Source organism: Podarcis cretensis (genome assembly GCF_951804945.1).
Source record: "Podarcis cretensis genome assembly, chromosome: 14".
In the NCBI taxonomy this organism is placed as follows: Eukaryota; Metazoa; Chordata; class Lepidosauria; order Squamata; family Lacertidae; genus Podarcis; species Podarcis cretensis.
In genome coordinates this window covers 38,614,776-38,642,593 of record NC_137183.1, presented here as the reverse complement: position 1 = coordinate 38,642,593, position 27,818 = coordinate 38,614,776, and the positions used below count along the sequence as shown (strand labels likewise).

The window sequence follows — 27,818 nt, the reverse complement described above, 5'->3', positions numbered from 1 at the left end:
AAGCTATGAACTGCTCCTGGCATTTAGCATGTTGCATTTCATGGGGAAATGGTAACTGTAAACAAATCATTATTATTTTCTAAAGATACTGTTTTTATTATGTCTGCATTAAATGTTTCCTAATTGTTTGACAGCCTTATCATGTCATTGCAAAATCATATGGATAGCCAGTGTGGGGAAATGAGTGGGGAAGCAGGAAGAAGGGAAGAAAGTGGTACCAAAAGAACAGCCCTGAAATTACAAATGTGTTCACAACAACAGGCAAAAATAGTTGCACAAGAGGCGCGTCTCAAAACTCATGAAAAGGAACAAAAATTAGTTTCATATCTTGCTAAATTATTGAGACTGCTTGAATTCTTCTTTATGCTCAGGGGCAACCTCAGACATTTTGGTTTCTGAAATATAAGTAAAATATTCACTACAAGCCTTTGTACTGGACTATTTGGCCCAGAAGCCTCATGACCAGGCATGGAAATATGCACTCATCTGTGGCAAGAAAAAGCCATGTCCTGATAAGGAGAAAGCTAAGTTAGACCCCTTCTGCTTCATATATTATTGTTGTATGTGCAGCTTGATTTTCATTAGAAGAGAACATACAAATATTTGGTCTTTCCTCTGCAGTCTCAGTTGGTACAGCCTAGTAATAAATTTATGACATGCGTCTGCATATCATGTGCCTCATTTCAGACACCTACTTTCTCACACTACAGAAACAAGAAGCCTGTTGCTGGAGCTCTTACCTCAGTTATCTCCCCCACTCCAAAAAACCATATTCAGTTTTATGCCACACCTCTATTACTACTACAAGATTTGTGAGTAAACTCTATTTAGACCATAGTTATCTCAATCAGGAAGCATGAAAAAATCCACTTAACCAAGTTTCAGAGAAAAAGAATTTAGGGCTCCTTATCCCCTGCTTGCAGCCACTGCTTAGGGCAAATGCTGCATCTTGCTGCCTTGTAATGTAATGATTGGGTCCTAAATAGGCCACACACATTTCAGGGAACTTAAAATGGCTACCTGCATGCAGTTAACTTAATAAGTTCAGTGTTGTGTGAAGAAGTACCAATCCCTGAAATGGGCACTTTACTTAAGAAAATCATTCAGACATCCTCATATTCTGGCTGTCTGGTGGGCAAAGGTTCACTGCAGTTAGCTTGCACTTTGGTGAATTAGAACAAGAAGTATGGGGTGAAGGGATCAATTGGGGTCATTCCCTGAAGTACCCTTGTGGCTCAGCACACAGCACAGTAACTTACTCACCGAGAGGAGGCCATGGATGGTGATATGTAGGTTTTTCAGCTTGTTGATCACCACTTCACCCAGCGGTGGGGAGAAGGTGGGGGAGCAGCTCCATTCGACTGCAAACAAAGGAAAAGCACAGCCACTCCGTCAGTAATTGGGAGTCTTTCATCAGTAAGGCAAAGGATGTAGTGCTTGGCAGTCAGTCAGGGCTAGATTAGAAAGCTAGGCTGCCAGGGATGGTACAGCTGCTGTAAGGGGATTGACTGTGAAACTGAAGAACCAGCTACAGCGGGACCAGCTGTGCATACTGGAAAAATGTATTGAGAAAAAAGGCATGGAAGAGTTGGGGGGGGGGGAAGGTGTCAATTGAGAGAAAGAGAAAGAGAGAGAGAGAGAGTGCAACAACAGGGCACACCTTTTTCATATTCAAAGGACTTAACTCCCTGCCAAATGTGCAATGCAGGAGCTGCACATAGCGCAGCAGAGACGTCTCTATAGCTAGGGTTACTTCAACTCTTTATCTCACCACAGGAGACGTAACAGAAAGAGTTAAAGGCAAAAAAGGCAGGCCAAAAGATGAACAGTCAAGCTGATGAACCCAGAGATAAAAGAGAGAGCACAACAGATGGACCAAACAAAGGCAACAGAGAGAGGGTGGGAAATAGACAAAGTAGATTAAGTGGCAGGATTTGGTGGAGACTGGTAAAGGAAAATTCTTCTGAAAGCCAAAGTTATGATGACAGGACACAAAGGATTTAAACTGCTGGGAATTCTATGTTGAGGGAGCAGGTGTTGAAGCCAAAAAGGGACATGCTTTTATGGGATCCAAATAGCCTGAAGATGGGACAGAGTTATGGCATTCAACTTGAGTGAGCACTTGGGAAGACATTTCTAAAACTTTTAGCAAAAAGCAACTTGCCTATTGTAGAACCAGCACCATTTAGACACTACCATAAATCAGCCATATACCGTATTTTTTGCACCATAACACTCACTTTTTTCCTCCTAGAAAGTAAGGGGAAATGTCTCTGTGTGTTATGGAGCAAATGCCTACGGATGGCGGGGGGATCTGCTGCAGTCGTGAGCAGAGGATCCATGGTCCCCCTTCCTTCCCTTCTCCGTGGCTCGCTTTGAAACAGCAAAGCGGGAGAATTGCTGCTGTGGGGAGGAGAGAGGGACAGAGAGCCTGCTGCTTTAAAGGAGCAAAGTGGGAGAGGAGAGGAGCCGCTTACACGAGTGTCTGGTTGGCTCCTTTAAAGCAAGCAGGCTCTCTGTCCCTCTCTCCTTCCCACTCAGCTCGCTAAATAGCATTATTAGCAGCATCCTTCTCCACACACCCCATGCATGCTCCTTGTCCCTTGAGTGCTTTTCCTTCCCTCCCCACTTAAAACGTGGTTACAAAGCACGGATCCACATGGATCCTCAGGATTTTTGCACCGGGTCACCCCAAATTCACCATCAGATCACATAGCATGTCCATGGCTACATCTTGCACCAAAAAATCACGCACCCACTGTTGCCTGGAGTCGCAGTGGTGCAAAAACGTGGTTACAAAGCATGGATCCACATGGATCCTCAGGATTTTTGCATTGGGCTACTTCAAACTCACTGTCAGATCACATGCCTGTGGCCACTGCATGAACCACAAAAATCATACATCCACTGTTTCGTTTAGAATAATTTTTTTCTTGTTTTCCTCCTCTAAAAACTACATGCGTGTTATGGTCTGGTGCGTGTTATAGAGCGAAAAATACAGTATTTCCTTCTCACATTACAGAAGAAGTATAAGGCACTTTCTACCAAATTTTCAGAATAGCAGATTCTGGAGAAGTGGTGAGATGGATTCATGTCACAAGTGGCCACCAACCGAGATGGACTAGAAGAAAGGCATGAAAATATTTCAAATTCAACAACTAGAAAACTTAAGCTCAGTAATCTCCATGAATTATGCAAATTTGGTGGATGCATAATGTCTAAATATTTCAAATGCAAAATCAGTTTGCAAAATTATGAAGAGCTTGGCAGTAACTGAGATGAAACTGCACACAGGAACTGCCACATGAAACCCTGGACTATTTATTTATTTGCCTTTCTTTAGCCAGAAGTCCTAAAGTAGGTAACATAGGACTTCCGGGTTGGCGCCTCCGGCAATGACGGAGTTCCTCCAATCGGGAGGAATTTGCTCCGTGGAAATCAGGGTCTGACCACCACAGCGAAGGCGGAGACCCACTAAAATCACAGGCGGGAGAAGCTTGTGAACGTGGGATTCGGCTGGCACCCTTTGCGCCTCCCCTGCTCGCGGGGAAACCCAGTTTTGGGGATCCGGAGCGACGTGGGGTGAGTGGCGCGGTGCTTTGAGTTGATTGCTTTTTTCACGGAGTGAAGCCGCATTGCTGTTGCCGGAGAGTGCTGACTTTTTCCTGTGGACAATTTGACTTCAAATAACTACCCGTGAGTAGAACGGAAAATTGGATATACAAACGTCTTAATTTGGTACCGAAACGGGAAGGTTTCAAACAGGAAGTCCGCCTTCCCCTTTTGTAAATAGATTGAAGCAAAGAAGCTGCAAGCTAAGGTCTTGGAAAGCCTTATGTAAAGGATTAAACTTCCATCAATTGAAATCATTAAACCCCCCTTGGAAGCAGGAGAAGAGGGGGGAAATTTTGGATTGTGTAGCCTGCAGGAGAGAGTGATAAAAATTAAATTACCACTGCTCTGAACCTGGAAACGGGCTGCCAGTAGATTGACATTTTGGGAGAGTTCATTGACAGTGAAGAGAACGTATGTTGACAGTTAGTTAAATAAGAGAAATATATTGTTTCCATTGTCGTCTTCTGCGTTTAAAAAGAAGGAAAAGTAACTGAAAATTGAAACTAACTTTACTTTTTGAACTGTGCTTGAAAGGATTGATACAAGAGGAGACTGTTTCCCTCTAGAGGGAGCTTTTGAAACTGTTACAAGAGTGGAGCTGGGGAATCTCCAGCTGCATGATAAGAACTGTGAGAATCAGGGATTGACCTTGGACCATTTAAGAATGTTGACAGGAGAAGCCTTAGTGACTGCATTATGTAAGATAAGCTACTCGTTGGAACAACTTCACAAGAAGACGGATGTTTTGACTACTAAAATTGATAATTTGGGACAAAAAGTGATTAATTTGGGACAAAAAGTGAGCACCAATACAGAAATTATTCAGGATTTGGTACAGGAATTTACTTTAGCAGGACAAATTGTGGAAAAGGAGGAGAAAGTTGTTGTTGTCGAACCTAAAGTAATACAAGTGGGAGCCTCAGCTTTACAGAAGCAAATTGAGGACTATAAGTTGAGGCCTTTTATGATTGAAACTAGAAAAAGTCAGATTTTGAGGATCGGAGCCCGGCCTGGACTGGAAAAGGAAAGTTGGAAAGAACCCTCCATGCAGGGATTAACTGACTTTTGGGATATGGATTTGGGTCAGGAGGAGATTGGAGTTCTGGGGGCCTTTGGATTTGGAGGAATCTTGAAACATGCCCTGAAATACTTTATGGATCTTAGCTTTAACTATGGAAATTTGGCTGACCTGTCGAGAAGGAATAAAAGCATCGTTAGGTCAGAGTTTCCCCGAGATCTGCTCTTTAGCAGAATATGAAGAAGACCTGCAGAAGGGACGTGGAAAAGAGTTAAGAGCCTCGGACATAAGATCTCCAGGTTGATGGACTGTATGGAGTCGACGGAAGTGACTGGCAGAGTCCGAGACCGGGGAGAGGAGATGGTGGAAGAAGATTGGAAAATTTAAAGTTTATATATATAAATATTGTAAAATTAATGAGTGATAGAAAAATGTTGGAATGAAATTTTATGGCCTTAGTGGAAATGTTTTAAGGAGTTAAGCTTAAATAAGTATACTAGTTTTAATGGAAAATAAGATTAAAAATATGTTAAGACATTTATATGACAGAAAATAGAGAAAGAGGGAAAGGAATTGCTGAGACAACTAATAGAAGTGGAATACAAAAAGGGAGGTGAGAGGAGGTCTATGAAACAAGGAAATGAAAGATAGAATATGGAAAAGGTATGATGTATGCTTTTAAATTGTTTTTGTATTGTTTTGTTTAGCTTATTGTGTTTAGTTTAATGTGTTAAGGTTGTGTTTTGTATAGTTTATATATTGTATTGTATTGTTTTTTCTTTTTCTTTTGTCTTCTTTCTTCTTTTTCTTTTTTGTAAGTTTTAAAAGTAATAAATATTATTTAAAAAATAAATAAATAAGAATTCAGTTTAATCTCTTGTGTGCCTGTGCAAATAAAATAGATAAAAACAGAGGGAAGGGAATTCCAGAGGTGGTGCTTATAACTGAGGCCTTATCTCTTATCACCACTCATCTTCTGATCCTAGACAGCAGCTCAGCACTTCCACAGCTTCCCCTGAGGTGACTGAACAGGATAAACAGCTGGGTATAATCTGCATTCTGATGACATCTCATCTCAGATCCTGGAATGAACTCAGTGGTTTCATGTATACGTTAAAACAGCACAGGGGATAAAGAAGAGTCCCACAATGCAATGGATCAGACTAATCAAAATGCCACCCAGACTGGAACAGAAGCACGGTGCCCTTCATTCCCATACTGGACAGTTAGTCCAGAAAGATGTTTAAAGGTACTTAACACCACTGAAAGGTCCAGGAGAATCTACAAGGTCATACTTTCCTGATTTATCTCCTGGGATATCATCCTTCAGGATGACCAAAGGTGTTTCCATATTAGACGTTAAATTGAAATCCATTTAGATACTTGGTCTCATTCAAGAGTGACTCAAGTTGCCTATCCAACTCATCTGAGCATTTTGCCCCAAAGGGTCTATGAACAACTAGCTGTTATTTCCTGGGTTCAGTGAAGGTTTTTTTTCCCAGGAGCCACTACACAACTGCCTACTTCAAGGTGACTGAGAACAGCCACTTTTGCAAGCTGGCCTTTATAACATCCAGGAACAAACCTGTCAACCCTCTGCACAAAGCAAACTATAAAGCAAACTAGGCAAGTTATAGTAGATGATACTCTTCCAAGCACCTATCAGTGTCATTGGACCTCAATAATCATAACTCATCCAACAGTATTTAACTAGATGGTGCTCTGGAATTATGAACAGACTGTATTTCAAGAACTGCGGTATCCAAATTGCTGTAGATGTAAGCAATTTTATCCTCAAAGAGGCTACTACTCTTAGCAGGCATCTATGTGTTCCTGAACATGGGAAAGGTCTTGGGCTATATTGGGCAGCAAGTTGAGGATGCAACGGGGAAGCAGAAATATTGCTTCATTGCCAACACCACTACAAAGTAGGCTTGAAAGCTGGTCCCCCAAGCCATCTGAAATGGCCCATACATGCCAGGCCAGCACTTCCCCCCCAGAAATATGAATCATTTATTTTTATTATGGCTCATCTGGCATTCAGCAACAGCACCATCAGGCCTGATGTGTTGATAGCAAGGTCATGTATTTCACAAAGCCTGGAGGAAGGACTGCAGTGGGAGACGGTCACTTCATTCCTGACCTTCCTTAATTATTTGAAAGCATTTTTACCCTGTTCCTTAGCCAAACAGACTCAGACAGTAGTCTACAAAGATTAGTAGTAAGGCAGTCTCTGCCCTCAGGTTCATAATCTATACATCTAAGTGGCCTTTCTACCCCACCCCATCTTTCCTACAACCTGCTCATAAAGATTTCCACAGGGACATCCCTCACTTTGTTAACATCACTGCGAAGGAACATCATAAAACCAACCAATCAAGGGCACCAAAGCAGCCTTCCTTGAGCTCTATGAAATAATGTGCCTGGTGTAAAGTCTAAATATATAGCAGATTCCTATGTTCCAGGGAGAGCCACTGTGAGCCCCATACAGGTTATGGTGCCTGGGCCTTTAAAACAGATTGGTTTGACAAATCTTCAGACTCTCCCAACAACCAACAGGCTAGGACAGTGTAACTTTTGAAACTAGGCCTGAGATTATGTAATCCATCAGATTGGTCTATTATAATCATAATTCATATAGCACCCAAAGTATTCTAGGAACTGTAAAAAGATTTATGACTGGACAGTCCCTGCCTGCAGACCTTCAAATCTTAAAAGACATTAAAAAAAAGAAAAAAAGATAACTTACCATATCTTAATAAGTTACAATTGCATTGAAAAATATTTATTATATGTTATGCAAGCTCTTCATAAAATTAATATATAATTTTTAAAGGCAATGGTAACTGATTAAGGCTTGGAGGATGCATAGATGGATCAGTATTTGATGTCCATTTCCCAGTCATTATGGCAGTTGTACTATATATGTTGTGTGATATAATTGTATGTAAGCAGATTTTAGACCCTGTAAACTACAGTTCAGTACCACTGAACTATGCTGATGCATTCCTTTTTTCTCTTTGGACCTTCACATCTTCAATGTATATCCATAAATTATTCACCTCAAAATGACAGGCAACAAATAATTCAAAAAAGGTGAATTTTGGAACTGAATCAGTGGGCCCTTAGGAATTTACTTGGATCAGATTCCCGGTCAAGAGGGATTGTTCCAAAAGAGAAAAAAAATCAATTCACAGGTCCATGCAAGTTTAATTCTTGGATAGTATGGTTCTGAGCAGGACGCAGGTGGCGCTGTGGGTTAAAGCCTCAGCGCCTAGGACTTGCCGATCGAAAGGTCGGCGGTTCGAATCCCTGCGGCGGGGTGCGCTCCCGCTGCTCGGTCCCAGCGCCTGCCAACCTAGCAGTTCGAAAGCACCTCCGGGTGCAAGTAGATAAATAGGGACCGCTTACCAGCGGGAAGGTAAACGGCGTTTCCGTGTGCGGCTCTGGCTCGCCAGAGCAGCGATGTCACGCTGGCCACGTGACCCGGAAGTGTCTCCGGACAGTGCTGGCCCCTGGCCTCTTAAGTGAGATGGGCGCACAACCCCAGAGTCTGTCAAGACTGGCCCGTACGGGCAGGGGTACCTTTACCTTTACCTATGGTTCTGAGCATCCTTTGGATTTACCTTTATATTTGGTGACAATGGCTGAATTGACACTTAGGGGCTCCTGGAAGGAAACATCCACAGAAGTGCTGCTGGCCACTGAAAGGTGAACATTCATGGGTGGATCTGGAACCCCTGAGAACAGATAGCACAGGTATAAGGAGGGACATATCCTGGTGTATCAAGGCCTCTGTGGAAGGAATAAATCTTCAATATAAGCCTAATTTACAACTTAACTGCCAGCCAGAATGATCACAATAACAGAGACTCTGTTATGAGGCGAGATAGGAAGGTATGTTTCCTTTGCAAAATAAAATAAAATAAATTCTGAGAAGAGATATGGTGGCAATTTGAATGCATTGAGATGGGTTCAATCAGCAGAAGATGCAAGACCACAGAATCCCCCCTTTGGTTCAGTAGTCAGATTATGTGGGATAGGTAGGGAACCCTTAATGAAATCCACAAGCTGCACCCCACCTCCCACAATTTTAGCCGAATCATACTCCTCCAAGTTTGCCTTCTAATGATAGTAGCTAAAAGAGCCATTACAAAACAAAGCCACTTCCACCTTAAGGAGGAGGTGGGGTTGCGGGCTTCATGGCCCATCCACGTGTGCGGCGGGTGGAGGCCAGCCCAGCGCGATTGGGGAGATTCCCAGCCGCATCACCCCCTAGCTGTCCAATCGCCTGGTTCGGGGGTGTGGCCTGCCCTATAAAGCCAGGACATGGCCGGGGGACTCCCTCTTTGCCCCCCACCAGCTGTCCCTGTTTTTCCCACCCTATAAGGTTTTCATTCTTTGACCTTGCTATGGACCTTGGTTGGTTGCCGTTGAGGGGCCTGGTAGGAATTTTTCCACTTGGCAAATTGGCACCAGCCACTTGGTTTTCGCCTACCTTGTAGCAAATCGTCACAACTTTCTGGTGGTTAGGCACTGGAATAGTTCTGTAGATGGAAGAGGGGAGGTAGCACCATCACCTGCCCCACATATTGAAGGGTAGTTCGTTAAAGGATTCGGGGGGGGCGTGGCCCTGTCCGAAGCCTAGGGAGGTTAGGGCCTAAGGCACACCCCCTATTGGTGACCCCGGGGGAGTTCCTAGTTGATGTGCATCAGCAGGACTCCCCCTACTGGTGGGTAACCCTTCCTGGACTTCAAGCAAACAGGCTGGAGTCGGATATAGTCAGTTAGGACCAATGCCTAAGCCAATACTGCTCTTCACCTGTAACCAATAAAGTTGTGGCCTTTTTTAGCCCATTAACCTTAATAATTGCGTCATGTCTCATTATTTCCACCGGGGGAGGGGGGGTCGGGAACTCGCCATGCAAGAGACAGACCTCCCTCTGCAAGTCAAGACATTGTAGAGTTTGAGATTTTTTTATCTCCCCCACCCTGAAGAATCAGCCACTGCTACAAGTGAGAACATGACACCAAAAATAGTCAACTTGTCATACAGAAAAGTGAGAGAAACGTTTTCTTTTGTGAAGCTTAGCACCTGGATTGGCATTCATAGCCTAGGGGTCACTATGATAATTATATCTGAGCTAGGAAATTAATACTTCCGAAAATATCAAATGGGTTAGAAAGGTGGCAAAAGGTACAGGATACCTTCATTTATTATATCAACCAGAAAGATCTAGAATATTGGTTTTGGGTGAGAGAAGCAGTTTCAGATCTGCTCAATGAAGGTCGACTAGAACAGCAAGGGGAAAGCCACATTCATCCAGCATGGACCTACCGATTTCATTAACTAGTGACTTGCTTCAAGATTCTGTGAATCACTAAATTAAGAACTTTACCATGTGCTGCAAACAACATGGGGTTTATTATGGCAGGTCCTAAGGCCACTTCTTCGTTTCTGTTCTGGACTAATTACATATTGTAGGACCCAATTTCCTATCTCTAAAACCCTGCAGTGACATGCCCACTGTTCCCATCCCTGATCTACTTAGGGGTCAATGCATGCTGCTATTTCAGACACTTACGAGCATGCTCAAATCCAGCATTCATGCGCTTGTATAGCCGATAACGCCATTCCCATGCTTTTAACTGTTTCTCTTTTTCTGAGCCATCTGCACTGGGTAGCTCATTCACCACCTGCGCAGTAAGGTCATTGACACGCTGCTCTGCCTCCTGGACCAGTGTTGACAAGTGCAAAGACCGACTCTCTAGACTCACAACTTTTGAAACGGAACAGAGGGAAAAGGAAACAGTTAATACATTGCACAAGAAGAGGAGGAAAAACACATGACCAGGCATAAACCTGCCTGAAAATTTCTGAAGTGATTCTCTTTGCCTCTACCCTCAGAAAACCTCCCGTGCTAAGCAATCCCTCAAGCCGAAGAAGCACAGCTTGATCCTCATTTCCCAAACAGCATGGGATAAATGGTTGGTGCAGCTGGAGTTTGAGCTATTAGATAAAACCACAAAGTTGCTTCTTCACAACTGCTTCTGCAAATTTGTGATTCTGGATCCTCTTAAATGCAGATTTAAAGGCCAAGCTCAAAGGAATCCCAGCCCTCCCTTCCCCCAGAATCTGCTGCTTATCAGGGAGCCGAAATCCTGTCTTGTTACACAGCAGGATGCACCCACCAGTTCAAAGCAAGTCTTCCGATAGCAAGCTAGAACTGAATTCTGAAATTTTGCTTCTAGTACAGTGGTACCTCGGGTTACATATGCTTCAGGTTACAGACTCCGCTAACCCAGAAATAGTACCTCGGGTTAAGAACTTTGCTTCAGGATGAGAACAGAAATCATGCAGTGGCGGCGTAACAGCAGCAGGAGGCCCCATTAGCTAAAGTGGTGCTTCAGGTTAAGAACGGACCTCCGGAACGAATTAAGTACGTAACCCGAGGTACCACTGTATTTATTTATTTATTCAAGGTATTTTTATTTAGTAGGAGCTAACATACCCTGGAAGACCCCAGAAACCTGTTGGAAAATGGCAACTATGATCCTCTTTCCATTTCCAATACTTAGAGGAAAAGGTAATTAAAGGATGAGCATTCTGCCCTTCACTACCAGAATAAGCCTTAAGTATTACCAAAACAAAACCTACACTGGCTAAAACATACTGTATTTAAAAATGGGTTTTCTGCTTTTAAACCTGGATTAACAGCATTCACATTTAAATATCTATTCATATTAGTTATCAATGATGACCTCATGACTAAAATATGAAAATATCCTCATTCTGTCAGAATATTGGAATGGGTCTGACTTTGTTTCCCACAAGCACAGGGTTCTGAATCTGCTTGCACCCACATCCCTACCAGCACCCAACATACCAGTGTGTGTGTGTGCATGCCCCCCCTTTACCTGCCCCACTGGTGGTGCCTTCAGTAGACAGCAATGGACCAGGGTGGCAGAAGTGGCAAGGGACCCCAGCAAACTATTGCTGGATATCACTGCTCACCACTTGTATTAGGGACAATTTCCATTAAATAGGATGGCCAGGTCTCTTACTTCATCCAGCTTTTGTCATTACTGTTTGAGAAGTAACATATGCACAAACCCACAGCTGGAGCACAATCTGTGTGAGGTATTTCCCTTTCCTCAGTCTAGATATGTTAAGAACAAGAGGAGAAGACCCCCATTGAGGATCAGAGTGCATATACTTTATTCACGGGAATCTCTTGGTTTGCCTGACTCCTATGGCTAGGCAGCAAAGAAATACACACCTCTTTTCTATCTCCTTTCACTGAACTCCATTATTACACACAGTGCCAGCTAGGCCTGTGGCTACTCTCTGTGTGGGCCACCCAGCAAGCAGAGACCCCAGTGGCTGCATCTAGCGCAACCTATTTTTGTGTGTGTATGTGTGAGAGAGACACAGAGAGAACACAAACTTGTGAGAGAATACCCCCCCCCCCAATCTCCAGGGGAAAAGTACTAATAAACACTTATTCAAAGTCACTCCCCTTCTGCTCTCCATTCACAGAAATCCCTTCATTTGAAGAAAGGGCAATCTGTTCCTGACCCTAATACCAGAACTGTCAGCTTATTCATGAGGCAGACTACCTGCAAATAACTAGCAGATGAAGATTTTCCTGTTGCTCTTAGCTAGTCATCTGAAATGAGGTGAATTCCCTTCTCATCATTCTATTCACTTCACCTGATCAGGCATCATTAATGCTTCTTGCAGCAAAGCTGTTCTCTTCCAAGACAACAGTCTTGAGAGTAAATTTTGGCATCCCTCGGGTGAGGATTCAAACAGTACAAACGGCTCAGCTTGAATCTATCCTGCAGCCCCACTTCTTATTGTGTGCAAATCAGCTGAAATAATCTCTTAGGAACATGCCACAAGGATGATGTGACTCTTTATGGTTGTGGCAGTGCCAACCTCCTTTGGTATTCACTCTTGGCATCATTCCTAACACCAAGTCAGATTGATAACTACAGCTTCTAGGATGATATGCTGCTCTGGAACCTTTTAGCTATAGCTTTCATTTGCACCATCATGTTTCAAGAAAGCGCTACTGTACTTTAGGCACAACACAGAAAAATCTAGCAATGTGATTTTTCCTGTACTGAGGGAACATATAAGCCAGCTATGAAAGACACAGGAGCACGCTAGGCATCAGAAACCCTAGTTCCAGGGTCCTATATGTTCTCTTTTTTACAGCTAATTCCTTTCAGATGCTTTTCATTTTCCACATTTCACCAAAAGAGAGTAGAATTCCCATTGCTCATGATATCAAGAAACCTAAGTGGTCAGAGTTCCTTAAGCATCCACGGGAAAGGACAAATTGGGTCACAGGATTGGGCCATTGACTGATTACTTACAGTGAGGGCTTTCTTTGGCTCCAGCCAGCAAAAGAGTCTTGGCAATAGGTGCATTGTTGGTCATGATGGCAATATCCAGTGGCAGAAGACCCTCACTGTTTGGGGTGTTAAGATCCAGCTCCTCTAGGCTAAACTGCTTGAGCAGCTCCTGCACCTTATCAAGGTCCTGCAGCTCAACAGCCTCAAAGAGTGCAGCATTGCCTTGAAACTGCAGAGATGAACAGAGTCACACAAATTTAAGTATGCCACTCATTTCACAGTCTTCTCTGCTCAGTTGCTTTCACTACAGTAGCAAGATAAAATTGAAATGAGGGTGGAGTAGATCAGTGCAGAGGCCAAGAGAAGAAGACAACACTTTGCTTTCCCACTGCAGCTCAAGCCAAATTTACCATATCCATAACACCTCTAATGAGACAGGGTAAATGTGGGTTGCAAGAGCTCAGAGTCAGGAAGATATTTGACACCTCTAAAGTTCCTATCAAAGTCCAGCAGTCCGCTTGCCTCCTTTTCTTTACACCAGCCGCACTATGCATTCAGAGTTAATGACACAACAGCGGGTAGGTAGGCAGCCAAAATCCAAAGCTATTGCCACACTGTGGCAAGGAACAGCCAGGTAGTCTTTCAGCAACCATGGTATGGATGGTGCAGAAGTTGTTCTTCTAACAGGACATAAAAATTCTAAAAACCCTCAGAGCTCTTCAGTTGTTAGATCAATGTACTCACGGGATAGGATTTGCGGAGCTTATCCTTTTCACTCCTCCCTGCTATGCTCCCTTCATCAAATGACATGTAGTTAACTCTGAATTTCCCAGAAAGGTTCCGGTAGAGCCTCTTAGCAGCATTTGGAGATGAGGGTCCTGGTTGCTTCCTAGACTGGGCTAGCTGCGGGTCTCTCATTTGCTGTGTCATTTTAGGTGAGGAAGACCTGATGAACAAAAAGAAAAAGACAGATGAATGTTAAATGTCTAGAAATACAAGGAGAGGGTGGCCAATCCAGAGCCATGCACAATGGTCTGATTTGGACATAATGCTAAGCCAAGCTAAGGTTTGGTATGAACAAGCAAGTATGCAGGAGCACAGAGCGAAAATGGTGGTCATTTCATTCCTTTCCTGGCCCTGCTGCTGCCACACTAACAGCAGCTAAGCCGTGTGTGTGCAAATGTGTGAACCTGGGCTTGTAACCTTTATTTTGCTCCAAACAAACCACAAGCTCTAGGTAACAAACCATGACTCTGGATTCACATGTAACATTAAGCCAAAGAATGGTTTAGCGCCTGGAAGCATAGCAGCAGCAGGTCCAGGGAAGGAGTGAAGTGGCTGTGATTTTCACTGTGTTTGCTCAATTATGCTTAGCCATGGTTCAAATGAGGCTGCTATAATAAGCAGACTAAAAAAAGGGAAACATTTAAACTCCAATAAATCTAAGCTGTGAACAATTACTTTTTTGTCTTAATTAGATTTGTTCAAAATTGTAACATGGAAGAATTGTGTAAGGACACAAGTCTAGGCTTCAAGCTGACATAATTCACATAACAGAAAAAAAAAACCTCTGAATGGAAAATTTGGCACATGTAGAGAAAAGTGATCTTTATTGATTCAACTCTAGTTTTAAAACCACAAATATCTAAACCATGCATATATTATGCTTAAGTCTATCCCTTACCCTCCAAACTATGAATATTTCCTCCTCACAAATCAAAACACTGACTAAAATAGCTGTCAGTGCTGGCCGCCTCAAGGTAGGCAAAACAGTAGTAGTTCGGTAGAGATTTAGGCAGGGATTCAACCAGTCTAGGGACATGGGTGGTACTGTGGTCTAAATCACTGAGCCTCTTGGGCTTGCTGATTGGAAGGTTGGCGGTTTGAATCCGTGCAACTAGGTGAGCTCCCGTTGCTCCGTTCCACCTCCTGTCAACCTAGCAGTTCGAAAGCACACTAGTACAAATAGATAAATAGGTATCACTGCGGCAGGAAAGTAAACAGCATTTCCGTACACTCTGGCTTCCGTCACAGTGTTCTGTTGTGCCAGAGGCAGTTTAGTCATGCTGATCATATGACCCAGAAAGCTGTCTGTGGACAAACGCCGGCTCCCTTGGCCTGAAGCGAGATGAGCACCGCACCCCATATACACCTTTGACTGGTGCTTTACCTTTACTTTTTTTCAACCAGTCTGTGAGCAGCTTGGCCTACACAAGTTGCCCAAACCTAGGAATCAGATGAATTATATAGGGCTAGCTAAGACTCTGTTGGTTACTCAGGTCACCTGATCCTGCTGGGCTGACAGCTGCAGTATCTTCTCCAGCCATCTGCAATGCAGTATAGTTCAGATCCACAGTAACATTTGCTTGAAAACTACCCCATTGGCACAGGGAGAAAGGAGCCTGTACCCTGCTGCTTGAGTCACCCAATCAAGACCTTAAAATAGTGTTGCTTTGACAGATGTGTACAGTTCTTGCTTATGAAACCACAGGTCAGAATAATAAACTGGTATGTCTCTGTGGTACTACAGCATCTTTTGCCTTCCTGAATTAATGTGAATTAACATATGATCCATCATGAATGAGGACTGATCTGTAATACAGCCATTCTGAGGTGGTGAAATATAAGCTGAATGGATGCAGTTTGATTTGTACTTCCTTTGGGCTGATTGTCTTACATGAATCCAGACTCAATTTATAAAGCTCCAGACAGATTTGTATCGCCCAACCATCTGTTGAGCTGGCTGGAATGAACTAAGAAATGTAGGTGCTGAAGTGGTTTTTGGGGATGTCCAGTGCATCAATAAATTACAGTTAACATGAAACAACCTTGATTCAGCACAATGCTGATGAAGCACATGCTGAACAAGAGCCAACTCTGGCAATTAATATTTACAAAGACAGCCCCACAGAGGGTGTTAATAGCACCCTTACTGACTCACTCCGTCACTTTGATTTTATCTGAGACATTGTGGGCAGCAGAATTATATCAACTATTTTACCTTTTATTATGTTGCTTTCTTAAGAGCTCAGAAACTAAGGGAGATTGCTCCTGCCAGGCATTCTCATGGGATAGGCTGTGAAGATTAGCATGTCTCCCTACAAATGTAGGTGAGCCTGTGCTGTAAGAAAAGCAGTAATTCTTTTGTACCTAGGTTGAAAGGAGTGGAAATTTGAGAGGGAACTTAGGTTTCAGCAGTTTCTTGCCTAAAATAGGATAGCTCAGTAACTAGAGGTCAGGTCCAAGTGATTTGACAGCACCAAGCATATTTCTGTATGTTTAATCAGGGTAGTAGTGTATCTGAGTTCATCACTGTCTGGTATTGTTATTGATGTGATCATATGCAAATAGGGCAAGTTTGGACATGTGAAACATTTGTTCCATTGTTAAATAAAGGGTTGACATACATCTATATCACACAGAAGTTCTGGAGGGCTCATTTCTAATAGCACGCCATCAAAAAGTATGCCATGTGTGCTATTCAGTTGTGTGATTTTCTGTAAGCACAACAAAAAATGGCCAGAAATTTGCCCTTCAGAATATGCCTAATAGAAGCATGGTAGGGAATGTTCTAACTCCATGAACCATCCTAAAACAAAAAAAGCTTAGGAGTGATATATAGCATCTAATATTCAAATCTTAACATTTGATCTGATACATACAGTATGTAGCTGGCCTTATATCAGGTCAGACTAATAGTCCATCAAGCCCAATATTGTTCTCCACTAGTGATCTTCCACATCACCTTCTATCTGCTGCTTTAACTGGAGAGGCAATAAATTTAACCTGAGATCTTCTGAATTCTGCCACCTGTTCTAGAGTGGGAAAACACTTGGTGGTTCTCTAACAACATGGCTGGGACACAACAGCATGTGCACAGTGATCCCCCAAGTTTGAAAGCATACCAGTGCAAGTAGATAAATAGGTACCGTTGTGGTGGGAAGCTAAACAGCATTTCTGTGTGGCCTGGCTTCCTTCGTGCACCAGTAGCAGTTTAGTCATGCTGGTCACATGACCCAGAAAGCTGTCTGTGGACAAATGCCATCCCCCTCGGCCGGAAAAGCAAATGCGCACCACACCTCACAGTCACCTTTGACTGGACTTAACCATCCAGGGGTTCTTTACCTTTACCTTACTAGCTAAGAGTCCTTATTGATGCCTAAAGGTACAGTGGTGCCTCGCAAGACGAACGCCTCGCAAAACAAAAAACTCGCAAGACGAAAGAGTTTTCCGTTTTTGAGTTGTTTCGCAAGATGAATTTCCCTATGGGCTTGCTTCGCAAGAAGAAAGCCCATAGGGAAATCTCCGGGGACCTCTTTTAAATGCTGGCGGTGGGGAGCAAAGCCTTTCGCCCCCCTCCGGCCTTCAGAAGTGGTCCAGGAAAGCCGGCGGGGGCCGAAAGGCTTTGCTCCCCACCGCCAGCATTTTAAAAGCGGTCTGGGATAGCAGGGAAGCGCGCTGCATTTTCCCGCTATCCCGGACTGCTTTTAAAATGCTGGCCATCGGGAGCAAAGACTTTCGCCCACCGCCGGCCTTCAGAAGAGGTCCTGGACCTCTTCTGAAGGCCGACGGGGGGCAAAAGTCTTTGCTCCCCCCCCGCCGGCCTTCCCGGGATAGCGGAGAAGCGCAGCGCGTTTCTCCGGTATCCTGGACGGCTTTTGAAGGCAGGCGGGGGGGAGCAAAGACTTTCGCCCACCGCCTGCCTTCAGAAGACTTCCGCTGTCCCGGGGGCTTTTAAAATGCTGGGGGTCGGCAGCAAAGCCCTCCTGTCCCCGGAGCTTGCGGGACGGGAGGTGGGGAGAAGGGCTTTTCTTCCCACCACCAGCCTTCAGAACAGCCTTCTGAAGGCTGGCGGTGGGAAGAAAAGCCCTTGTCGCCCCCCCCCCCCAGCCTTCAGAAGAGGTTGGGGGACAGACTGTCCCTGGACCTGGTCTGAAGGCGGTTTCCATAGGAACGCATTGATTGATTTTCAATGCATTCCTATGGGAAACCGTGCTTCGCAAGACGAAAAACTCGCAAGAAGAAAAAACTTGCGGAACGAATTAATTTCGTCTTGCGAGGCACCACTGTACAGTGTAGTGGCTAAGAGATTGAGCTGTGAATCAGGAAATTCCAGCTTGAGTAAACTACTCATAGGTTGTTCATTAATTTAAAGCTATATACATTTTGTTAATTAAATAATAATAAAGTGGCATTAGGCAAGTCATTCTTTCTCAGCCTCAGTCCCCACATATACAGTACAATACGAGTGATAACAGCACTGACTTTATAGGGTTGTTGCAATGATTACAACAAGATAAGGCATGTGAAACAGTCTGAACACTTGAAAGTGCCATACAAACATTAAACTTTATCTATGTCAGTATGGAAGCCCCACACAGTTGTAAGCGTTCTCTATTAGGAGGTGTTGATGTAGAACATTTGGCGGCCATGTGATTTACACTAACTTTTAAAAGCTGACCTCTCTTGTTAAGGGGCTGTTAACAGCCTATTCCAAGGGTAGGCAAACTAAGGCCCAGGGGCCAGATCCAGCCCAATTGCCTTCTAAATCCGGCCCGCGGACTGTTCAAGTATCATTGTGTTTCTACATGAGTACAATGTGCTCTTTTATTTAAAATGCATCTCTGGGTTATTTGTGGGGCATAGGAATTCATTCATGCTCCCCCAAAAAATATAGTCCAGCCCCCCACAAGGTCTGAAGGACAGTGGACTGGCCCCCTGCTGAAAAAGTTTGCTGATCCCTGGCCTATTCACACAAGCCATGGTCCAAAGATGGGGCCGTGTTAAGTGCCTCAGAATTTTCTCTCGATACTCAACATGAGCCACATCTGTGTTATGCTTACTGTGATGTCTGGTCCCCATTTCTGCATTGCCATTTACATGAAACCACAAGTCTTAACCTAAGGAGTACCATTTACCATAGGTTCTGGTCACCAAACCAGGAAGCAAGAATCTAAACCTGGTTACACAAATAGAAAGAACCGGGTGATTCAGCCTATAAAGCTATCACACTAGCTATTATGTACTATGTATACTCCATGCCAAGGAAAAACCCAAGAGCCATAAAGTTCAAAAAGCATCAGTTAATAAGGACAGCTCCCTTTAGAAGCTGAATGAGAACCATCAGAGAATAGATTAATCTGGGGTTGAACAAACAAGGCATGGTAATATCACAGAACCAGATCAGAAGAAGAAGAAGCAGGAGCAAAGAACAAATTGGAAATGAGCAAGGCTCAGCAGGAAGAATTTATTGTCTATTCAGGAATTAGTCTGGTCTTGCTGAATCAGGACCATAAGCTGAATCAAGATTTCAAGCTGCAGTTCACCAGTTTAGTCACATCACAACATAGAGGCAAAGAAGAACAAGCATCCTAATCTCTCTGAAATTCAATTAGGCAGGTAGCTAGGAGTTAGTTCACACCTCTCTAATGAGGTGTAAATTGCTATGGATTTAGCATCAATTACCCCCAAGTGTTTGTGTTCTCACACTACAGCTATGATTGAGTGACAGACTTGCTGGCTCAGCCTGAAGCCACATGTGTGCCCAAGTCCTAGAAGAACTATTAAAACCTAGTTAAGTCATTTATGCAACTAACTGAACCATTTGTAAAGAATAGCAGATTAATTTTTAGATTCAAATTGTAAAGATTTCGAAGATGATCTTGAGGGCATGTGCAGCTGTAGGTTTTTTAAATGTTAAACAACATAATTCAATCAGAAACAATATTCCAAAGACACCCAAATACTGTGTGGAGCCAGAAGACTGTAACCTGCCATGGCCCTGGATCCCAATTCCCCTTCATCAGTACAAGGAACAAAAGACATGGAGGGCAAGAATAACTGGTTTTATGAACACCCTCAGGAGGCAGTCACCAAAGTAAGCATCCCATTAGACTCCCATTAAGGAGGTTGAGCCCAAGGGAACAGTGATGTTTCCATTTGCTGCTGCTGCTACACCTCATCCTCTGACCTGAACTCTTCCCTGGAATGATTTGCAGCTCATGAGGACACACCTCCACAACCATATTGAATCCAAATGCAAAATAAAGCACCTCAGCTCTGCCAAGAGGACATACCTCTGGGAATGGCATGTGGTCCTTTTAATTCTGAACAGTTTCCTCTGTGGATGTATGGCTTGGAACACAAACTTCAAAGCTCAAAAAAATTAGCTCCAAGTCAACTCTAGACCTCTCAGTCCCATAGTAAAGTGATCTGTAGGTACTTGCATGTGCGTAGCCAGGAATTATTGGGGGGCAGGCTTTATGTGAGGAGGGAGCAGAACTGAGATATCTCTGGTGCAATTGGTCAGTTAGTTAAGTATTTCTATTTATTTACTTGGTTGGGGGAGGGCAGCTGCCCACCCTGCACCCCCCAGCTACTCCCCTGGGTACTTGCCACTGACTGTGGTCTTCAGCCAGGAACAAGAAAGGACCCCAGTAAAAGCACAGGACCACTACAGTTCTATTACTGTGCACAATGGGCATTGGCTGTTCATGAGCAGAGCCACAGAATGTATCAATTTTCATGAATAATAAGGAAAACATAAAAAGGTAAAGGTAAAGGTACCCCTGCCCGTACGGGCCAGTCTTGACAGACTCTGGGGTTGTGCGCCCATCTCACTTAAGAGGCCAGGGGCCAGCGCTGTCCGGAGACACTTCCGGGTCACGTGGCCAGCGTAACATCGCTGCTCTGGCCAGAGCCAGAGCCAGAGCCACACACGGAAACGCCGTTTACCTTCCCGCTGGTAAGCGGTCCCTATTTATCTACTTGCACCCGGAGGTGCTTTCGAACTGCTAGGTTGGCAGGTGCTGGGACCGAGCAGCGGGAGCGCACCCCGCCGCAGGGATTCGAACCGCCGACCTTTCGATCGGCAAGCCCTAGGCGCTGAGGCTTTAACCCACAGCACCACCTGCGTCCCTAAGGAAAACATAGCTCAATGAAATTCATTTGCCCATCTGCCTGATTTTATTCGTGCAAAATTCAGGAACCCCCCCCCCCCAAGCAACTAGTGAAGTAAATACAGAAACACCAGAAGTAGAGAATGACCTTGGTTAACTAGAAAATAACAACAACCAATCTGGCATAAGTCAAACTATATATAAAGATACAGAAAACATAATTGTGGGCAAAGAAGCTTAATGCTGAAGGCTGCTTTTGCCTCCTGCACTTGACTAGAAAGAATGGTGGAAAATAGTAATAAGAAAGAACTGGTTAGGGCAGAGTGGGGGGAAATTGTGTTGTTTTGACTCTTAACACTCATCAGTCCCAGCAAGCATGCTAATAGCAAGGGATAATGGGAGTTGTAGTCCAACAACATCTGGAAGGCCGGAGGTTCCTCACCCTTGGGTTTAGTAGGAGTAACTCCCACTGGAAGTTATACAGTATTCCAATATATTCCACATCTGCCTATGACACTTTTATTTTTATTATTTATTGAATTTAAATACCCCCTATACCCGAAGGTCTCAGGGCGGTAAACAAAACAAAATCAGAATATAAAACCAGAAAATATATAATCAAAATAAAAACAACAACCCAATAACCCTCCCCCCCCCAAAAATGCATAATTTAAAAGGGCATAGGATTTTATGCGGCATTATACAAAACAGTCTGCTTGTCAGAGTTACTTCATGCATTATTTTTTAACCTTAGACTCGGGGTGATGCTCAGGCCTGGGGGCTGAATGTGACACTCCAGGCATCCTCTTTATCTGGACATCAGAACTTTGTCTATACCAAATGCTTTCTTCACATGCTACACTCCTCATTGGCCCTGCTTCACATGTCAGGTGTTTTTGCTTGGCTGGAATATGTCCTTGAATTCACTGGCGGGGTGATGAGAGTAAGGGCTCATTCCCATTTATTGTTTCGTCAGGCATGGGTTTGTGTGTGGTCTTGTTTGTCTGGGGAATTTGTTATGTTTTCTGTAGGCCATTTCTGAGGTGAGAGGCTGGATGTGGTCTGGACTGGGGCACGTGAAAGTGGTTTCATGTCCTTGGAGTGAAAGCCCAACCCTGCATTGAACTGTGTCTTTCCTGGTGTGAGACAGGAGGGAATACAGAGTTTTCGTCCCATGTGAGAACTTGGGACTCAGTTATGTATGACCGTTGTAAGTGTCTCCTTGTGGATGTTCCCCCAAACACTGTCCTCTGCTGTATATCTATTGTCTCTGGAGTGGGCAAGCTGCCTTGTCCCCACAATTGAAGAGGCTGGGGCTGCGCGACATCAGCACACCATGTACACAGGGTATGCTGACATTATTTGTGCATGCTCTGCAGCATGCTGCTTTGTTGTGCACATGCGAATATGCCCTGTGGTGTGTGCACACAGCTGCCATTTAATTTTGAGGGGGCCCGGCCCCCTCCTTGAAAATTTTGGGGGCCCTTGCTCCCCTCCCATGACATACCTGGAAGTGGGTAGTTATGGGAAGCTACTGTTCGGCAACATGGGAATTGTCCTGTGGTGTCCCACAGGTTTCCATCTTATCCCCCATGCTATTTTAACATCTATATGAAGCTTCTTGGAGCTGTCATCAGGAGATTTGAAGTGAAGTATCATCAATATGCAGATGACACCCAGCTCTGTCTCTCTGTTCTATCTGAATTAGGAGAGGTGGTTGAGGTGCTAGACCAGTGCTTGGACTCAGTGATGAGTTGGATGTGGACCAATAAACTGACAGAATCAGAAAAATACAGAGCAGTTTCGTAGTTTGGGGTTGCTCCTGAATCCAACATTGTTCATGGAGGCTCAGGTGATCTTAGTGACTAGGAGTGCCTTTTTTCAGCTCTGACTGATTTACCAGCTGTAACCTCTTTTGATGACTTGGGCACTGTACCCCGTGCTCTGGTGCAATGCACTCTACATGGGGCTGCCCATGAAGATGACCCAGAAACTTCAATTGGCCCAAAATGCAGCAGTCAGATTACTTGCTGGGATTCCATTTAGATCTTGTATAACCTAGGGTTGCCATATTCCGAAGAGCAAAAAAGAAGACACAATGGGGGAGGGGTTTGCAGGAGTGCATGCGTACGAGACATGGCATCACCTACGAATAATATTCTATGTTCAACTAAAAACACCTCGAACAACAACAATAATCAATGACCTCCCCCCCCCCCCCCACTTCACCACTCTCCTCATCTGCCTTGCCATTGGAGCCAGGGACAGCCAGTGTAACATGATGGCAGTATTTTGGTCCAGGGAGCCATCAAGTAAATGCATTTTGCACATGCGGCAGGTTCTGGGCCAACCTCAGGGGTAGCTGCACATAAAGTGCAATTCAGTAATGCAATCAGGAGATCACCAGTATATGGACAACAGTGGTCAGTCTATCCTGGCCCAAAAATAGCCACAGCTGTCTTACCTGCCAATGTTGGTGAAAGGCACTTGTAACCACTGAGGTAACATGGGCTTTGTGTGACAAAGATGGATCCGAAAGTACCCTAGACTACAGGGGGAGTATAACTCTGTCCAAAGCAGGCAATTGACCTATTATTCGGACTTTGGAACCTCTCTCCCACAGCACTTCTGTCTTGCCAGGTTTCAGACTCAGTTTGTTGGCCTTCATCCTTCCTACCACAGAGTCCACACACTGGTCCATAGCTTGCACAGCCTCTCCTGATTCTGGTGTTAGAGAGAAATAGAGCTGGGTGACATCACTGCGCTGATGATACCAGACCCTAAATCTCCTAATGGCTGCTCCCAATGGCTTTGTGTAGATGTTAAGCAGTACTGGGGACAAGATGGTACCCTGTGGCACCCCACAGCACACCTGCCGGGGGCCTGAAAAATAATCAACCAGTGCTGTTATCTGAAACTGATCAAAGCAATGTGGATGTATGACATTAAAATCTATTTTGAAGGCATGGGAAATCTCTATATATCCATGAAAGGCTGGGCTCAGAATTTTGTTTCAAAATCTGGCCTTTACTTCATCCTTCTCCCATTTGGCAAACCATCTTGTTTTGAAAAGAGCTGAAGTTAACATGCATGTTTGGTCTTGTAAGAACAATAACTTAACTTATAGAGCTTCTACTCACGCCAAAAATATTTTTGTTTGTTCTCCTGCATCCCTAATGATGCCAACAGAACTCCAGGAGAAGAGGCCTGCAGTTAACCACAAAGCAGGAGCCAACAGACTGCGGGTTTGTTTGTTTTCTGTTGCTGTTTAAAAGTGGTGTCTACTATAGAATGAGTAGTAATCTTAGCAACATTCATTGTGAGGGAAATCCATTATGAACAAGCTCACATCCCCTTATTCTCAGATAATGAATGAGAGGAAACTTGAGAGATGCAAAGGGGAGAGAAAGGGAGAGACGTCTCAAGATCATGCAAGCCACTTGAAATATATTACTTCCAAGAAAGTTGCAATATATTTCCTTACAGCTTTTACATATGCACAAGTTATTTGCAATTGAAAGAGTTCATTAAAAGTCTAAGGGGACATTTGGCAAGTCCGTTCTTTACTGCTTTAGATACGTGTGCCATCTTCATAGTCAGATGTTATCATAAAGCTTAAACCAATTCCAGTTAAACAAAGTAAACTGTTTCTAGTAAACAGCTCTTAAACTGCACAAGATTTTGTACCAAAAGTCTGCACCCATTTTGCCAAACTGGATTCAGCTCTGCAGGCAGAAGAGACTGCAGGCTTTCTGCCTCTACAAGTGTGTGCCCATCTCACATAATTAGCAGCATCACTATCATTGTTAATCCTAATTGGAGGTCTTGTGGGTGGTCTTCACAGGGATGTCAGAGGTTAAGGAGAGAAATCATCAGTGTCCTACACAAATATAAATGAGGCAAATTCTTACATCCCAGAAATATGCTGAGTGTAGGAGAACCTCAGTGGAGAAGGATTTATTTCCTTTCTGTGCACAACAGGGAGGGAGTTGCCAACAAAAAAACAAGTCACTCTCATTGGAAAACTGGCCTGCTTGATCACTAGCAATTCCTCCCTTCCCCACCAAACCATGCCATTTACTTATGAGACAAAACTGCAAAAAAGCAAATAAACCTATGTTGTCCTGGGGTTGTTTTTTTTAGGGGGTATCTTTAAACATATATAGCATACCATACATTTCCTCCATGAACTGTGACTCGCAAGAATGATGTCTCTTACTAACTAGGTTCTTCTGATTTTATAAAGCAGTCTCTTGAACTGGGATTTTTAGAAATCCTTCCATTAGAAGAAGCGGTAGTACTGAAAGGATTTCTCTTAGAGGCTTCTGGAAACCTGGCATATCTGTCATCTGTGGTTTCTATTCTACATGTACAAACACAGCTTATCAATCATCTCTCTGTCTTCTTAATGAGTGCCTGCAAATGCCAGTTTGCCCTACCCGTAACACTTCTTTCATTTATCAGAGATTTCTCTGCAGCACAAATAATTAAATTGATTTTATTTTGTCATTTATATAAGCTAAATAGAATTGCTATTGCTTCCTGCATCTTCTCTCTCAACCAGGTGTCTGGACGATGCCAAAGGGAATCTCTGCAGTTCCTCATTCCCTTTCTCCTTCCCATTGAGGGAGTAATTTATAGTGCCTGAAGCTTCAATGCTCAGAAGATAGAGACAGCAAGGGATAGATACCTGGCTTTAAACCAAACTGACAATTTTACAGGATTCTTATAGAATTAAAGCTGCTTGGTCTTTGTCCATCACTGAATTCTTATACAGCTTGACTGAAGAGCATTTGGGATGCTTGCAACCCAAACGATCATGGCTTGATGTAACATAGCACCATTTTTGTTCATATTTTCATGATGGGAAAAGGAGGAAGTCCCTCTACTACTAGCATTCATTCAGCAAGCTTACACAGTATTTTAATGTTGTCATTATTATTATTATTATTATTATTATTATTATTATTATTTGGGGGGGGAGGTGGACAGGATAAATAGTTAGTTCCTCTAGTCATTTTATTCAATAATGAAAACAGTGGTATATTATCTTCGGCTAGGATAGAGAAGTGTATTAACATTTCTTGTCTCCACTGTGCACAACATGCACTGACACCTTGGAGAAAGCATATCTAGTGACAAGTTTCCCCATGAGGCCTGGTGGCTGCCATGCCCCGTTATGGAAATCTCACCACCTTAACTTCATGTACTACCCACATTTATGGGATTACAACCTTTGTTTTTGCAGTGTGCCACACAAACCTAGCTCTCAGTATAACTTTCAGAAATGTATTAGTAGAATTGTCAGGTCCAGGACTGAAACCAGGATGATGTTATCCTGCCAACTAAACAGGTATATTTAGAGACTAAGCTCCAATATTAGGGGTATGAGGTTGGTACAAATCAACAACTGGTATGCACAGGGGGAAAAAGTACTGCACCTATTTAATCAGTATGGTTGAACTGCATGCCATCCTTGCTAGGAGAACCTGGATGGTATGCTTGACGGACTGTCTCCTTCCCTTTTCCTCAAATTAGATATTGGAGAAGCTCAGCGGGTTTTCCCCAGTGCATTCCTCATCGCCAACCCCTAATTGCTGCTTAACATTAAATAACGAAGTGAGGAAATGTTGGGCAAATGTTCTTGCTATGGGAACACACAGTTCCCTTTAATTACATTGTTTTTGTTTGGTTTTGTTTTTTTTTATTAGTTGTGCTGTGGGTTCCCCCTCCCTGACAGGGCCAGCAAAGCACATGCTAAATATGGCCGATTTTAAAATCCACAGTGAAACCCGAATCTCGGCACCAGACTGACTGGAATCGGTGCAACCCAGGGTTACGAGGGACACACATTCCAACCTCTCTACTGTTCTCACTCAGATCCACAGTGAAATAACAGCATGCCCCTCCCTTCCTGGGTCAGCTGGAAACTGCTTCAAGTCTTTCTAAAGAGACATGCTGCTGTTGGTGGTGAGCCAGTTCAATATGCTTAGCATTCTATACAGACAAAGAGTATCAGCCCTTGCACATAAATTTCCTCTTCAAACACTCTTCCTGACCATTACTCTTACTTATTCCCCCCACCCATCATTTGCCAGACCATATCCCTTAACCTGTTGCTTCTTCTTCCTCTGCTCTGTATCAAGTTCAGCATCTCAAGTCAAATTCTCTCCACCCTAGAGATAAGTTTTCATCTCAGCCCTTCGTGTATGAAAGTATATGTGCGCACGTGCCCACTCTGATTTTAAAAGTATGCCGACATGCTGTCAGGCCTAGGATGTGGCTTGCTTTGATTATTTGTTTTTGAACGGGAAGTTTTATGATTGCATTGGGAATCTGTCCTAATTGAGGCTGAGTCAGAATTATAGTAAATGAGTATGTGTTTTAGTTTGTTGGATAAGCTTTAACTACTCTATAATTAGTTTGTGGCATGTTGGGATTTTTATTTTTAAATTTTTTTTAGGAATACGCTGAACAGAGAGCTAAGCAGCAAGTCAAAGTGACCCTAACCTATCAAACTATTTAATTAAGTCATTGTTTGGCCTTGGGGGTTTCTGCAGGAACTTGGGGCGGAGTTCTAAGTTTGGGAGGAGACCATTCAGTAGATTCAAAACACCTTTTCCTGTATCTACAAAACTGTAGGTAAGAGACTGGTAGCAATGTTGGAGACAGATGAGAAGCAGATAGTCTTAAATTGTAATTTTACTTCATTCTTATCTTCAGAACGCAAAGGAATCTGCTTTCCTTTGGAATGATTGCTCTCTAAGTCAGCCTTGCAGTGCACCTCTTTTCTCAGCTTGTGACAAATGGATTGTGTAGGTCAGCCTGCGTTTATGGGAATGAATGCAAGGTCCAGCCGTGGCAAGGGAGTTGGGTTAGATGGCATTTTCTTCCTTTCTTACTCCATTACTTTTACTCCACAT

General features: G+C 43.6%; 1 protein-coding gene across 12 annotated transcripts in view; it reads right to left on the bottom strand.

Moving 5' to 3' along the window:
* LOC307202410 (ankyrin repeat and fibronectin type-III domain-containing protein 1-like) overlaps window positions 1–27,818 on the bottom strand; it is a 363,651-nt gene that overhangs the window by 28,242 nt on the left and 307,591 nt on the right. For all 12 annotated transcript variants that reach the window (XM_079952309.1, XM_079952316.1, XM_079952315.1 and 9 more), the window contains 5 exons: window positions 13,742–13,943; window positions 13,019–13,226; window positions 10,219–10,413; window positions 8,260–8,373; window positions 1,264–1,361 (listed from right to left, as the gene is read on the bottom strand). In XM_079952309.1, coding sequence (XP_079808435.1) covers window positions 1,264–1,361; window positions 8,260–8,373; window positions 10,219–10,413; window positions 13,019–13,226; window positions 13,742–13,943 — 817 coding nt within the window. The remainder of the gene's footprint in view (window positions 1–1,263; window positions 1,362–8,259; window positions 8,374–10,218; window positions 10,414–13,018; window positions 13,227–13,741; window positions 13,944–27,818) is intronic.